General features: G+C 43.7%; 1 protein-coding gene across 2 annotated transcripts; it reads right to left on the reverse strand.

Annotated features, from left to right (window-relative positions):
* Nucleotides 1–6,333: 6,333 nt before the first annotated feature.
* On the reverse strand, nucleotides 6,334–14,864 carry LOC147312204 (serine/threonine-protein kinase pdik1l-B). 2 transcript variants are annotated; one of them, XM_086264190.1, is made up of 4 exons: nucleotides 14,691–14,864; nucleotides 13,594–14,355; nucleotides 11,885–12,110; nucleotides 6,334–7,413 (listed from the first exon to the last, which is right to left on the reverse strand). In XM_086264190.1, exons 2-4 carry the CDS (start codon nucleotides 14,329–14,331, stop codon nucleotides 7,169–7,171), a joined length of 1,209 nt encoding a protein of 402 aa, XP_086120316.1. In that variant the 5' UTR covers nucleotides 14,332–14,355; nucleotides 14,691–14,864; the 3' UTR covers nucleotides 6,334–7,168. The 2 variants fall into 2 exon arrangements, with proteins under 2 accessions (XP_086120316.1, XP_086120315.1); XM_086264189.1 differs by lacking the exon at nucleotides 14,691–14,864 and adding an exon at nucleotides 14,478–14,668.
* Between the last annotated feature and the right edge of the window lie 205 nt (nucleotides 14,865–15,069).

Below are 15,069 nucleotides of genomic sequence, written 5' to 3' on the forward strand. Positions count from 1 at the left end.
GTTAAAACTAAACCACAGAAAGGTGGAAAGCTTCCAGGGGTAAAGGTCACATCCTATCAGAGCCTCTGATAATGTGATCCTCATCGCCGGGGGTTGGTAGCAGACCCGCGCCGAGAGCTCATTTGACAAATCCTTTCCGGTCAAATCTCGTACCTGTCCTGGCTGCTGTTTTAAACCACAGTCACAGGAAAGCGTTTGTCATCAAACATAGCGATAAAGGGGGCTCACATGGAGACCTCTGCCTCGTGTAGGATTCGACCGCACGGGCGACTGGAGCTGAACGGATGCGGCCGCTGTGTCGTGACTGCGCTGTGTGTGTTGCAGTCCTGACGCAGTGAGGTACACGCCACACTCGGGCTTTTCTCTCCACGCTTGTTCACTCCTTCTATCAGCTGTGAAATCTGAAAGGACTCCTCGTCCCCCACCCGCGCCGCCACACTGTGCGGAGTCGGGTCTCATCTTCTCTGCGACACGAGCCGAGGTGCAGCAGGCTGAAGGTTACAGAACTGCCCACTAACATTACCACAGTGAGAGATGAGAAAGGCATCGAGCTGTGGTGAGCTTCAAACCGTTTTAGACAGATGTGAAGCTGTTTAAACTCTCGCAGTGGAAAAATAACGACAGAAGCAGGCCGGTAATCCTGTTTTCAGACTGAGAGTGAAAATATGATTTGAAGTGAGGAAATATTTAAACGTTTTGTCTCAGCTGAGCTCCCGACGCAGAAGAGTCAGGTGCTGTATTTAAACGATGAAGAGTCCTGTATGATCCAAACGCAGAAGTTATCACGTCCTCTGAGAACCTGAGGCATGAATTTAACTTTAATACAAAACTTTTTTTCTCATTTCTGAATCTGAGTTATGTAAAAAAAAAAGTTTAAGTACCAAACGCTCGTGTTTATAAAAAGGATCCTTCACGTTGGTCCAGGATCAACATCGTGTTGTCTGAGCATCAGTTAGCATTAGCCAAGACTTTGCTACTTAAACATTATCACAAGCAAACCAACACGAGCATCGTAAATGATAAAAGAATAATATAAAAGAAAATGAATAAAGAAAACAACATTATGGTTACAGAAACAAAACGAACATGTCTGATTGGCTGGATCGGGACCAACGCTGTTATGATGATGCACCAACACACACCAGATACACCTCCACCCTCCAACTAGTCGCAGTAGACACCTGCTGCTCCCTGAGCTTTATCAGAGCTTGCTTCCTATCAAAGGGGAGTTCTTTCTCCCCACAGTTGCTCACAGTGAATTGTCTAATTGTTGAGGTTCTCTCTCACATTCTGCAGGGTCTATGCATTATGCATTACCCCGAGGTGAATATGATCGTGAACTGGTGAATGAATTGAAGTTGAATCACAATGTGGTAATCTATTTACATCCCATTCACGAGTTCACATTGTAGGAGAGAAGAAAGCGAAATCTCAGCAGAGAACTGGAAACCAGCTTGAGCTCACTCTGCCGAACCACAAAGTCTCATCAAAATTCATCAAGTGTTTCCAGTCAGAATGACTCAAATATTCGACCAAAAGTTAATTCTGAGTTTAAAAAACAAACAAATATGCAATAATTCAAATAATTCATCCTCAGCAGTGAATCAAAATGACTCGGATGACCACATTTTTATGGCGCTGATATTTACAGCTCAGACTTGAGTGTCTCAACAAAAGCTTAGCTCAACCACATGTTCACGTTCTGCTGCTAGCATTTAGCTCAAAGCCCCGTGTTTCCCACGTTTTTATTTAAACCTTAATTTGTGGGAAAAAATATAACTAAGAGATTTTTTTTAGTCAAACAAGTTTTTCCAGATTTATGCTTTTAACTTTAACACTCACAGTACAATGAAAGAGTTAGTGCGCCTGTAATGTTTCTTCCAGCCCACACTTGCTGTAAGTTGATCCCTTCCTAATGCAATTCCAATTTTGAGTAATGGGGGATAAGAGCCTTTGGCAAGTACAAGTTAGCCAAATCAAGTTGGCGTCGTCTAAAGATAGTCTAGCACGAAATTCCCTCCTAATGTTACTGTCATTCAGTAAAGACATATGAGGGAATGAAAGATAACATCTAACATCTGCTGAAACTTCATCGGTTAACATTGAGACGCAGTGGGCTATAAATATGAGCTGGAGATTATGGTTCCCATCTGTAATATTGAACTTCTAATTGTTTCTGTACACTCTGGCTCGTGTACGTGAAAAGTGACACAACATGAGTAATTTTGCTTTTGTACAACACTTGACTGGATTTGAAACGAAGGATCTGGTAGCTGCTCACAGAACTCTGAGTGTGTGGTCCAAAGTGGACTTTAGGAGGGACCAGATTTGGTGCATTTGCAAAAAGAACAACTAAAGGAATCCTTTAGAGCAGGGGTCGGCAATCCTGGGCACGCGTGCCGAAGGGTTAACTGATGGCACGTCCATAGCTGGACTGGCCATCGGGCATTTGCCCGGTGGGCCGATGGTGATTTTTCGTTTTTATGGGCCGATGATCTTATTATTATTTATTTTGTAGTAACGGTATAAACAATGAAAGGTGGTGGATTGGCCAGATGCTGGAAGATTTGTAAAAATATGTCTGTGAAGGTTCTCAGTCATCCAGGTCATCGTAGTCAAAGGAGCTTGCAAAGAAAAGCGTCTGGACTTCTTTAAGTTGCTTGAAGACGTTTCACCTTCATCCGAGAAGCTTCTTCAGTTCTAAGGTCAAATGGTGGAGAGTCCCAGATATAAACCTAGTGGGAGTGACCCCCCACAGAGGGACAAAAGGCCCCCCTGATGATCCTCTAATCGCCTGAGCCAAGGTGTGAAACTGGGTGTGGGTCCCAATCAGCCAGAGTTTCAGGTGAGCTCATTGTGAAACCTGGCCCCACCTTATCATGCGAATTCCTGAGGTCAGATGGCCCAGGATGTGACCTTAGAATTTGACCTTAGAACTGAAGAAGCTTCTCGGATGAGAGGTGAAACGTCTTCAAGCAACTTAAAGAAGTCCAGACGCCTTTCTTTGCAAGCTCCTTTGATTTGTAAAAATAACTCAGTTGTTTGGTGGTGGCTATGGTGGAGCTTCCAGCAGGTGGATGAGGGAAAGGCGAGGCAGGAGAAGGAGAGACCTGAGGCAGCCGCCGGTCCGAGTGTCAGGTGAACTGAACTTCAGGTAAGAAGTTATGACCTGCAGTCTCTCTGGGTCAGATATAAACCAAGTTTAGGTGGAGTTTATTTTCGTTGTGCTGACTTTTTCTTCAGCTAGGATGGAAAAAGACACAAAGCTGGATTTATTCTGCGTCATTACGCTGCACAGCTGCCTCTTCTTCTCTCATTCTCTCCCCTCCCTCTCCTGTTGCTACTTCAATCATGAAACTGATCAATGATCAGCTGATCGGCTTTTCTCTCTTGTTTGTTTATCGCCCACTTTGCGCCAGAAAGAGGAAACCAGCGGATGTCACGCTAAACAACAGCAGCACTTTTAAGCTTGATCAGCTGTTGTTAGAATTTATTTAATATTAATTTCTAGTATCAGCTGATGTTTGCTGGAGCCACAGCTGTAAAGCTGCTGGTCATGATGTCGGTTTGGATATGTGGTGAGAGGGAAACATGAAGATGAAACCAGGAGATGTCCTTACTGAATCATCAGAGCTGAACAGGTGATGGAGAAACAGGTTTACCTTTTAGGTGACATGGATGAGTTGAAGTTATGAACTGTTTCTGAGAGACAAATAACACCAGGATCCTTTTCTAAGCAGCTGACAGCTGGTAACTGTGCAGGGGCGGGTCTAGCAAAGTGTTGTCAGGGGGGCAGGTAGGGCATTAACAGGGAAAGGTGGGGCACAAAGAAATACTTTTCTTTCTTATTCTCATTTAAAATATCTCACTTTTAATAAATAATTATCTGAGTCTTACAACCAAAGTTTTTATCTGATGTAAAATGTATAGAAATCATACATATACCAACAAGACAGCGTGCATCACTGTCACAACAGCGTTTGCATTCAAAGGCTTTATGGGGGGCCGGTCTCTCGTCAAAATGCCCGGGCCGATTCTTTGTCCCAGTCCAGCCCTGGGCACGACACGCAGTGAGTTAATCTGAGAAGGTGCATTAAAAAATAAATGGCCGGGCCAGCGGTGCACATCGCAAATTAACTCGCATACACACATTAGTTGTGCCGTTTCGTAATGACGGTATCTTAGCTAACAACCCCAACTACCAGATTCAACTTGTAATTGGCTAAAAACAACAGAGGGACGTTGCTAGCTGGCAGTTTTTTCGAGCGATGTTGAAATTTCCACATTCAGACACTTCAAATGCTTCAGCAGCTGTCCGCTCAGCGCAGCATCAGCACCGCGGAAATACACGGATACATCCGAAGACTCGAGACTGATCAAACCAGAAAGCTTTAATGAGCAGCTGGGTTTGCATCGCATTAACTGGCTGAGTTAATACCAGTTAATGCGACACTAGATGGCACTCATCATCAGAAAGGTTGCTGACCCCTGCTTTAAATAAAAGGCAGGACGGATCCATACTTTTGTTCATGCCAAATTCTGATCCATCATGTGAATAGTAGCGAAATTTGAGACGTGTTCTCAGCAACATTTTCACATATGCTCTGTGTAAACTGCATGTGGACTCAAAGTTAAATGCATTTAGAGATGCGCTTCTGCACGCCGTGGTTCAAACAGAACTTCTGCAGGTTTGCTTAATGACGTCTACATTCCTGAATTTATTGAATTGCTGCCACGTGATTGGCTGATTAGATATGCGTTGGCAAGCAGTTGCACAGGTTTACTCAGTGGCTGGGTTTACTTGATAACGTAGCCGGTGTTTGTGATTCTGTTTTGGGGATTCGTGCAGAAGACATTTAATGTTCCACCTGCACAGGTTCTGTGGTGATGAGCCGGAGCGATCCGTCCTCTACAACCTCTGTGGACAAGCATTCAAAGGTCGTGTTTGTGATGTACTGGCCTCTGTCACAGACAACCTCGCTGAGCGCAGGCGCTGACCGTCACCTCACTAGCTTAAATCGCTACTTTATGGGCTCAAAATGTGGTCATAAATATTTTGTACTTGTAAATCAGTTTCGTATGTGTAAAAAGAATTTGTGCGTGCGTAAAAAAGATTTGTGTGTGGACTTAGTCAAAAAAAACCCCTGCAAGTTACAAGTACGAATTTTGACCCTATTTTTCTTCCTTTCATCTGATTGGCCAATGTCATGTCAATCACAAATGTAACAATCCAATCAGAGAGCAGAGATGGGTTTGGCTGTCGGAGGGGCGCTTTTTTTTGAACTGCAGGTCCTTGAAGGGTAATACAGTTTGAAGCTGGAGGATCTCTATATAAATATCCAATAGCAGCTAGGTCCCCTAACTTTCAGTAGCTGTTGAAAGGAAAAAGTTGTGGTATATCAGTGGTTAGAAATACCGTTATTACTTTAGGATTAGTTTAACACAAAGTCAGGGCTGACCTGGGACCATTGCTGTGAGTCACAGGGCGCAGCATAAAAGTCCTTTCACATCAGAGCAGGATGTGCTGCTAATGCTAACTGCTAACTAAAAGCAAAGGATCCAGAATTTGTTGCTGGCTGCTGGGCTCTGTGGGTTTTTGCAGCAGCTCTACCTGTACTAGATGCACCTGCTCCTTGTCGTTTCTATCTCTGACTTTATGTCCTCTACAAGAGTTTGGTTTTTTTGCTAGTTCTTCAAATGTAAAAACATGTATGCTAATTCATAACGAAGAAAGCTTTGTAATGAAGACTGTCATTTACAAAACACTGCCCGCCCCCACCCTGCGTTCCGCAGCACTGTTGAAAAGGCTGTGGTAGTCCCTATATTAAACACGTAGACCTGTGACACAAAAATCACCAAACTCGGACGACCACAGACTGTTTTCCTTTGTGGTGATGAAGGAAAACGCTGGGTTGGCATGTAAAAGGGCATTTATTTCCTTCAAAGACCTGCAGTTCAAAAAAAGCGGCCTTCCGACGGCCAAACCCATCTGTTCTCTGATTGGATTGTTACATTTGTGATTGACATGACATTGACCAATCAGATGAAAGGAAGAAAAATAGGTCCAAAATTCGTACTTGTAACTTGCAGGGGTTTTTTTGAGGCTAAGTCCACACACAAATCTTTTCACAGATACAAAGCTGATTTACAAGTACAAAATATTTATGACCACATTTTGAGCCCATACTACTTCCCTCTAATGTCCGAGTCTCCGTGCGCTCGGTGTAACAGCCTTATTGAGCAAAGAGTTCATTTATTCCACAGGTCAATGTTTGACTTTAACTACACTGCAAGCATGAATTTTACATGAATAAAAATTCCCGTTACCACTGATTAAAGAGGTTATAAATCCATCTTTATTTAAATTACATGAGATTAACAAGAAATTTAGGACACAGTTGATGTTATAATCGATCTCCATTCATCCACGCATGTGACTGAGACTGATGATCACTAATAAACAGAGTGAACACTGCGTGGATATGATCAGCAACAATCCACATGCCTGGCTTTAATTTCCTGTTCAGGAGGAGACGTTAGCGACCGTCCGTCACAGCGAGCCTTGTGCTGTGCAGCAGATATGACACAAGTTTGAAAATCCTGTAAACAGCTGACGGCGTCACTAACTCAAAGCAAACACGTGAAATGAAGAAGAAATATTTACAAATGACAAACTCAAATATTAATGTTTGAATGCACACAGGCAGGAAAAAAGACGCTAAGTGCCTCTGAGAGTAAGTAAACTGACGTATACAAAGGTTATATTTCACTAAAACAGAAGAATAAATAGACATTTTGTTCTGAAGATTTGAGGTGAGAACGTTTGAGTGAAACTGAGTATTAAAATCATGTCCACACACACCTTTGTGAAAATATATAACAGCATAAACTGAAACATTACAGCTTAGACACAAAAATAGTATCACAGAGTTATTTCAGCACACACAGCATTATGTAGTCCGACCCACGCTACAGATTTAAGCCTACTACTTTTATGTCCTTATAGCTCAGTAGAGCCATACCTAGGCTAAATTAATAATAATAATAATAATAATAATAATAATAATGATAATGTGGAATTAAAAAACCTTTAAACAAACAGGACGAACTGCAGTCTGGGCTCCTTACTGTCGTTCAGCCCATTACAGTCTTTCAAGTGTACTCTGTGTCAGTGGGAGTCCTCTCTCAGAGCGGAGCGCACCCTGGCCCCCAGCTGGTCAGCCGTCGGCCGGGCGTCCGGGTTTGAGGCGAGCATCTCTGAAAGCAGGGCGCACGTGGCAGGGCCGGGAGGGGGCGGCAGCGGGGGCGCTCTCTTAAACTTCGTCGGGATGCACAGCTGGAGCTCTGCATTCTCCCACAGAGCCTCTCCCAGCGGCATCAGCCAGCCTGAGCGTCCCTTGCACACGTAGGCGCCTGAAGGGGAAACGGGGAGGAAGACGGGTAGGTTAGACACGGCAGAGCGCCTCAGACCTCAGTGACTTTGAGAAGCTGGCGTGGAATATTACCAGGAATTACTAACAGGGTGTGCAAGATGTTCAGAGCACGACGAGACACACTTTATTAATGAGTCATTCATGGACTAATCAACATAATTACAATTAAATGACAAGGAAAAACGTGGAACACAAAAGTGTTTAAATTAAATTGACGCTGGGATTTTCTTAGCTCTCATAAATTGCTCTCTTTGTGGAGACTATTTGTGGATGGCTCAGTAAAACTATTTCCCTTCTATGTGTCTGCATGTGGCAGACTGTTAGTATGCATGTGATAAAAAGCTTGTGTGACATTTCTTATGTATGGGTCCTTTACAAAGAAAATGGAGATTCAATAAGAGCTCAGGGCCAGCATTACTCCTTCACAGGAACAATCCATCAAGCATCACATGATGAACTGAGGGCTCTGATTGGCCCTGTGACACAGCATCAAGTGTAATCAGTCTGGCTTAGAGTGCTACGGCGTAAGAGTCGGATCATTATTAGCAAAGATGAGATGACGTTCAGGCACCGGGCCCTACTCCAAGGTTTAGCTAACATGACCCCAAGATGACGGAAACCCGTAAAGGTTCTAGCTCTGACTCCACGGACAGTAATCCTGTCACACGTCAGTTTCCTTGGATGCAAACACTTCCTGCACCTCACTTTAACAATAACTGTTTACATTAAAAAAGATTTAGACACACGGATGGTGAAACGAGTGTTTTCATGTTTAAATGTGTTCACAGACTGTGATTTGGTCACTACATGATGTCAACACTTTGAAAGGTGTTCAGTATATTTCAGCCCGACCTGTCCACAGGTGTCATTACATACAAGTGTATGTGCTTGCTTCTGTAGGCTGAACATGATCCTAACCCATGAGCAGAAAGAACTTCCTGCCTCTGATCTTCAGAATCAAAGTTGAAATATTTGAGCTTCTTTTCTTCCTTTTGCACCAGAAGATTTTGATAAGTGTAATCAAGAAACCATAAGATAAAACTGTGAACTCACTTGAACTGGTCATTTGTCATCATTAGACATAAGACAACTACATTAACTAACAGAAAAATGAGATTAATGGAGGGAAACTAATAAAGCCGCATCACTGAAACACATGTGCTGCAAAAATTTTAAAAAGTCATTTGAAAAGCATCGGTTGGTACTTTAGCTCAACACCAGGTTTTTGAGGTAGTGTGACCAAAATCACAGAGGACCCTAAGGTGACACATTGTTCATAAAAGCCTGAGGTCAACACTGAAGTCTGAGTAACGCTGGCCCGAGTCAGAGCCCAGCAAATCATTGCCTAACCTGACTGAGCAAAACGCCATGAAGGCTTTCCAGGCCTAAAGCACAGGAGGCTGAGTCTGGCTTTTCTGTGATTGGCTCCTCTCCGCTCCCCTGGATCGTTGTGTAAGCATGTGGGCGTGCACATCCTCAGACACGCTAAAGTTAAATAATGGAGCGTTATTTCTACCTTTGAAACACCTTCAGTTGAATCTCTCGGTTTTCTCTTTGTGATAGCTGAGCTGCTAAACTCTACTTTTTTTATTAAAGGGAAAAATGATCCACTCACACGACTCTCCAATTGTAAGCATCTTCTTTCAGCATAAACATCAACGACTCAGGGAAGTTCTCGGGCACTAAACTGGGGGATAATGCTTCACATCGCCCCGCTGCTCGGTCTCCTCTGAGCAGAATCGGGTTTGTGCGAACAAAATGAGACGTCGGTGTTGCAGCCATTTCATTACTCTCTGAGAGCAGAACAGCGCTCTGTGTTATTGTACGTCGAGACGCTGCACCATCCGACGGCCACGCGGGTTTCTGACGAGACATCAAGAAAAGAAATTAAAATCTCACTGCGGAGCTCCAGCGCAGGGCTCGGTGCCCTCCTCTGCTCGAATCGAACTGCCAACAACTTTGGAGACGTTATACTTCCAGTGCCACGGCATCAGAGTTTGATGACAATGCTGACGTATGAGAAGGACAAATTATGTTGTCATACACAAATACCAACTCATCTGCCACTTAGGAAAATATAGGCAATCGTCTTTAAAGCTGTAGCAACAGACTGAGGACTCATTCGTGTAAAACTTGGAACCACCGACTGAGCTGCTGCTGACCACAAAACCTCTCAGATCAGAGATTGTGTTTGACAGAGTTAGTGTGTTCATCTCTTCTCTGGATAATCAGTTTGGCTTCAAACCAAAGCGCGGCACTGACATGTGCATATATGCACTCAAGGAAATAGTCAGTTTGTACAGGGCTAAAAATCCATCTGTCCTCGTGTTTCATTGATGCCTCTCAGGCTTTTGATCAAGTGAACCACAGAAAACTTTTCGATAAACTGAAGAGACGGGGAGTTCCTCAATACATGGCGAGGATTCTCTCTTACTGGTACGCTCATCAGAACATGCAGGTTAAATGGGGAAGCAGTATTTCTGCCCCCTTTGGTGTCAGACAGGGTGGGATTTTGTCTCCAATTTTATTTAATCTATATGTTGATGATCTGTCCATACAGCTGAGAGCCTGTAACACTGGGTGTATATTAGGTAAAGCACTGATAAATCATCTCATGTATGCAGATGACCTGGTTGTTTTTAGTCCAAGCAGTGCTGGGTTACAGGATCTTCTTAATGTCTGTACTGAATATGGTGTGCAATATGACATTGAGTACAATGCTGCTAAAAGTGCTGTTTTGATATGTAGAACCAAGCAGGATAAACAGCTAAATTTCCCTTTGTTTAAACTGTCCCAAAAACTCTTGAAGTTCTTAAAAAGGTGAAATACCTCGGTCACTTTATTACTGAGCAAATGAATGATGATGATGACATATACAGACAGCGGTGTAAGCTCTATGTGCAGGCAAATACTATTGCACGCAAATTCAGCTTTTGTTCACTTCCAGTTAAAGTGGCTTTGTTTAAAGCGTATTGCACACGCTATATACTGCCCCCTTGTGGTCATCCTACAAACAATGTAGCATGCAGAAGCTGCATGTTGCATATAATGATGCGATGAGAATCCTTTGCAGGATACCTAGAAGTGGTAGTGCCAGCCAGATGTTTGTAGCTGTGGGTGTTTGGACTTTTAAAGCACTTTTAAGAAAGTTAATGTTCAGTTTTAGAGAACGACTGGATGGTTCGAGTAACAGTATAATTTTAGCACTCACAGATCCAACACTGAGTGGTTCCCGTTACTCATCCAGTCTCAGAAAGCACTGGTTAAAGTGTTTGTGTATTTATTGATTTATTTTAAGTAATTGTGTTTTATGTATATTATGGTTTTATATTTTTACAAATGCTTTATATACTTATTTATATACATATATATATTTAATGGTGTATACCTTGTGTTGTGGGGGGTGGGGGGGAGTTGTGTGTGTGTTTCTTGTCTTGTTTTTATGGACATGAAGTCTGCCAATAAAGATTGAATTGAATTTATTAGCAGCGTCCTCCTGAAATGCGCCAACAACATCGAGAGTAACGTCCTCCTCTCCGCCCCTTAATGCTCTCTTGTCGCTATGGTAACGCATAAACATTTCTTTCAAAATAAGACGCACAACTACGACACGGGAAAGACCCAGGGAAACAGAGTTAATGATAAAAACCCTGAAAACCATCAATTTCACACCCGAGCCTCAACTCTCGCGGCCCGCTACCAAACCGGTCCGTGGGCCGGGGGTTGGGGACCGCTGTGTTAAGTTACGCGTCACACATCCAAATATATGACTTATATTTGATATCGTTTTATATGCTATTATTAGGAGGAGCTGGCAGAAAGAAAGCTGGAGTCTGAAGTTTGTACATTTTTTACGAATCATGCAGTCAAAGTCAAATCAAAGTTTGCTAACCTTTCCACAAAATATCGTTTTTAAAAGTGCTTTTATTTCTCCTGAAAGTTACACTGTCACCACTTTGCTGTTGTGGGATTCAGAGATCTCAGTTTATTTCTGAATGCTGCATCTCCCTCTTATTATGGCTCTTATTATGGAGTGGGCAGCAGTCACTGCAGAGAACCAGCGATCATTAAAACTTTCTCAGGTCTGGAGCAAAGATGAGAGAATGGACGAACACGCAGATTTCTCAAATTCTTAATAAGATGGAAGGCTGAATTACATAATGTCAGCTTGTATTAAAATACAAGGTACTATAATCCACATCAGCATTGCATAAATCATCATTCATCTTTTTGCTATTTAGATCTATGATCGTACCATCCATGCTTGATAAATGAATGATGTATAGCAGCTGACATTTTTAATATGTGCCACTTAATTAAGGCAAACTGGATTCAGCGCGATGCATCATCACCAGGCTGACCGCACACTCAACCTTTCCCACCTTCCTGCGAGTGCGCCAAATAGTGAGGCAGAGGCTTATGGTGACGTCTTCTCTCAGCGAGACGCTTACCCAGTTGTTCCTGAGTCGTCCCTTCTTCCAGAAAGGTGATTCTCTCCAGGACCGCCCAAAACATCACGCCCAGAGAGAATATGTCTGCCTGGGCCGTGTAGGTCAGCCCGCCCCACACCTCTGGAGCCATGTAGAAGTCCGAACCACAGGTGGAGGAGAAGTGCTGTCTGGTCAGGCCGCCATCCACGGAGCCCTCACTCATTTTGCTCAGACCAAAATCTGCCACCTCGGGGTTAAAGAAGAAAAAGAAAAACCAGCACGCCTTCGGTTAGCTTACAGCTTGGGCTTAGTCTCATCAATGTGCCACCAATAGTTTTAGAACAGGGGTAGGCAACTCCAGGCCTCGAGGGCCAGTGTCCTGCAGGCTTTAGATCTCACCCTGGGTTAACACACCTGAATCAAATGATTAGTTCATTACCAGGCCTCTGGAGAACTTCAGAAATGCTGAGGAGTCGTTTAGCCCTTTAAATCAGCTGTGATGGATCAAGGAAACATGTAAAACCTGCAGGACACCGGCCCTCGAGGCCTGGAGTTGCCTACCCCTGGTTTTAGAAGGACAGTAAAAAGCGCTGTCCTTTACTTTTAATATCTGGCTTAGAACAAAAAAGAAAAGGAAAGAAAAGCTGGCACACAAAGTTTTTTTTCCTACTAGCCAACTGGTAGAAAATTAATCAACCATTGGGAAGATGGGAAACATACATATGCTATGATCATTTATATCAGGGTCCCTAATCCCAGTCCACGAGGGCCGGTGTCCCTGCAGGTTTTAGATGTGTGTCCTTGATCCATCACAGCTGATTTAAATGGATAAATAACCATCTTGAAGTTCTCCAGACGCCTGGTAATGAACTAATCATGTGATTCAGGTGTGTTGACCCAGGGTGAGATCTAAAACCTGCAGGGACACCGGCCCTCGTGGACTGGGATTGGGGACCCCTGATTTATATTATATCGTGACACGCTACTCTAATCTGACTTTGTATTCTATACAGTGACACTTTTATTTGGTGCTTGATCGAACAATGTGTGGGATGAGTAAAAATATTTGTAAGCACCAAAGAGATGTTGGCAGTCACAGTGGCCAAAGTTTCATCAAGACTCATCCACGCATCTAAGATGATTTACAAAGATACGTAAGGTCTGATCATTACAGAATGATGAGTCAATGTTGGTAGAGTGCTCTTTACATGTGAGGACATCACTTTTGGCTGGACATGCTTCATGACTTTCTGATGTTCTGTAGAGATGTAAGTGGCAGATCAACAAACAATGAAAGCAACCTGTAGCTGCATCTTAATTTAGAGTTTCATTTGTTCCACATATAAAGATAAAAAGTCACCAGATAATCTGGCTTGTTTGGGTTTACATGGATTTACACGAACACTTGATCTGTGATTTGACTTTCAGTAGAATCTCACTTCCTGGCTGCACTGCTGTGCCATAAATATTTTCCCTCTGCTTTGTATATAATGTGTTCATTGCTTAGCTATAAAGAGATCAGTAGAGCAATTTTGTTTCCAATTGTTTTCTTCATATTTTACTTTCTTATGTTAATTGCGTCTCAAGCAGACTGCTGCTGTGAAAAGCAAACACCCCCTCAGAGAGCAGAACTATTAAGCACTAATGTGCCTTCAAATTTGAACAGTGTGACTTTTCAAACAAAGCTTGACGCCACTTGATCTGAGATAAACACCGTCACATCTGCCCACCTTGACGACGGGGCCTTTTGGTGTCACACACACCAGCACATTGTCAGGTTTCAGGTCCCGGTGGGTGATTCCCAGGCTATGTAGGAAGGCCACGGCGCTGCACAGCTGTTGCACCACGCTGTGGTTACGCTGAGCATCTGGGGGCCTGGAGAGCAGGTACTGATTCAAGTCTCCTCCATCACAGTACTCCATCACGAGCCACAGGGCCAAGCAGCGCAGCGGCGCAGTCTGCTCTTCCTCCCTCGGGGCCGGTCTCTTCCTGACTCTGCTCTGAGGCCTTTGAGGGGTTGTGGAATCAGATGCATTTGATTCATCCTTGTTATGGAGATGAGCTCTGGCCTGCACAGTGTTAGTCCTGTCCTGCAGTCTGAAGCCAGAGTTTGTCCTCCTGGTGTTAGACTGAGGATTGGTCCTTTCCTGACTTTGCTTTGCTGTGACCACACTTCCTTTGAGCACGCTCTCAACCAGACGCAGGGGCAGTTTCCCTGGTTTTAAGGTCTTCAGGCTCCTGGACCCCGTCTGCAGGAGGCAGCTGTGCAGTGCAATGACATTGACGTGGTTCCTGGCTGTGGTTCTCATGGCCCACAGCTCTTGCAAGTAGAGTTCAATACACTCTGGGTTGCTGCAGGGCAGCCGCTTAATAGCCACCTTCTGTCCAGTTTTGGCCATACGGCCCTCAAACACCACGCCGTAACTGCCTCGTCCCACCTCCCTCTCTAAGGTGTAGAGCTCCTCCATCTCTCCCGGAAGCTGCTGTGTCTCCTGACAAACACAGATTAATGTTATACAATTAATATATATACACACCGTAAACAGCGCTTTAATATAGTAAGCAAGCGTTACATTTATCCATATCGTAGCTTATGACAGGAGAAAATACTAACCTCAAGTTGACGTTCAGGTTCGTAACGAGTCAACATAATAAATCTTAAAATAAAGCTTAACTGAAGAACAATCATGAACCGTATATTACAGACAATAACGCTTCCGACTGACCGTATGAAGGTGGTAACCGACGGCGCGTTTAACATGGCGCAGTCTGTGGTTTAAAAGGGCATCGAAACACGAAGCTCTTCCTACTTTGATTTCCGACTTACCCGGAACACTTCAGCTTCTTTTATGAGCGACGGAACGCCTTGAATCCTCCGTTTATTCAACTGGAGGCACTTTACACGAAACCATGTTCAACAAATACGAGTTTCTTTGTTGTTGTTTATGACACACACAGGAAACGCAGACGAAAACGTCACAAACTTCCGTGTCTAAGTTTCGGAACATCCCGCTCTGCCTATACACGCATCGTCATTGGCTAAGAAACCTCAGTACCGCGTTGTGATTGGTTGAGCGCCAAGTCCGAGACGTGTAATGTGATTCGAATTGTCCGAGCCCCGCCCACGTTGGAGTTCAGACAGGGAATTTGTTACGTCAAAGACGGACACCATTATTTAGGTAAATAATGAAAACGAAGGCCCAGAT

Source organism: Aulonocara sp. 'chitande type north' Nkhata Bay, linkage group LG15, assembly GCF_057382095.1.
Source record: "Aulonocara sp. 'chitande type north' Nkhata Bay isolate Kocher_YH1m ecotype deep benthic linkage group LG15, A_spYH_male_GT1.1, whole genome shotgun sequence".
In the NCBI taxonomy this organism is placed as follows: Eukaryota; Metazoa; Chordata; class Actinopteri; order Cichliformes; family Cichlidae; genus Aulonocara; species Aulonocara sp. 'chitande type north' Nkhata Bay.

Coding starts and splice junctions, on each gene's coding strand:
- LOC147312204 (XM_086264189.1), bottom strand. CDS start 14,624: ATGTTAAACGCGCCGTCGGTTACCACCTTCATACGGTCAGTCGGAAGC. Junction 14,356..14,477: donor AACCTGAACGTCAACTTGAG/GTTAGTATTTTC, acceptor TGTGTTTGTCAG/GAGACACAGCAGCTTCCGGG. Junction 12,111..13,593: donor CAAAAGGCCCCGTCGTCAAG/GTGGGCAGATGT, acceptor TTTAACCCCGAG/GTGGCAGATTTTGGTCTGAG.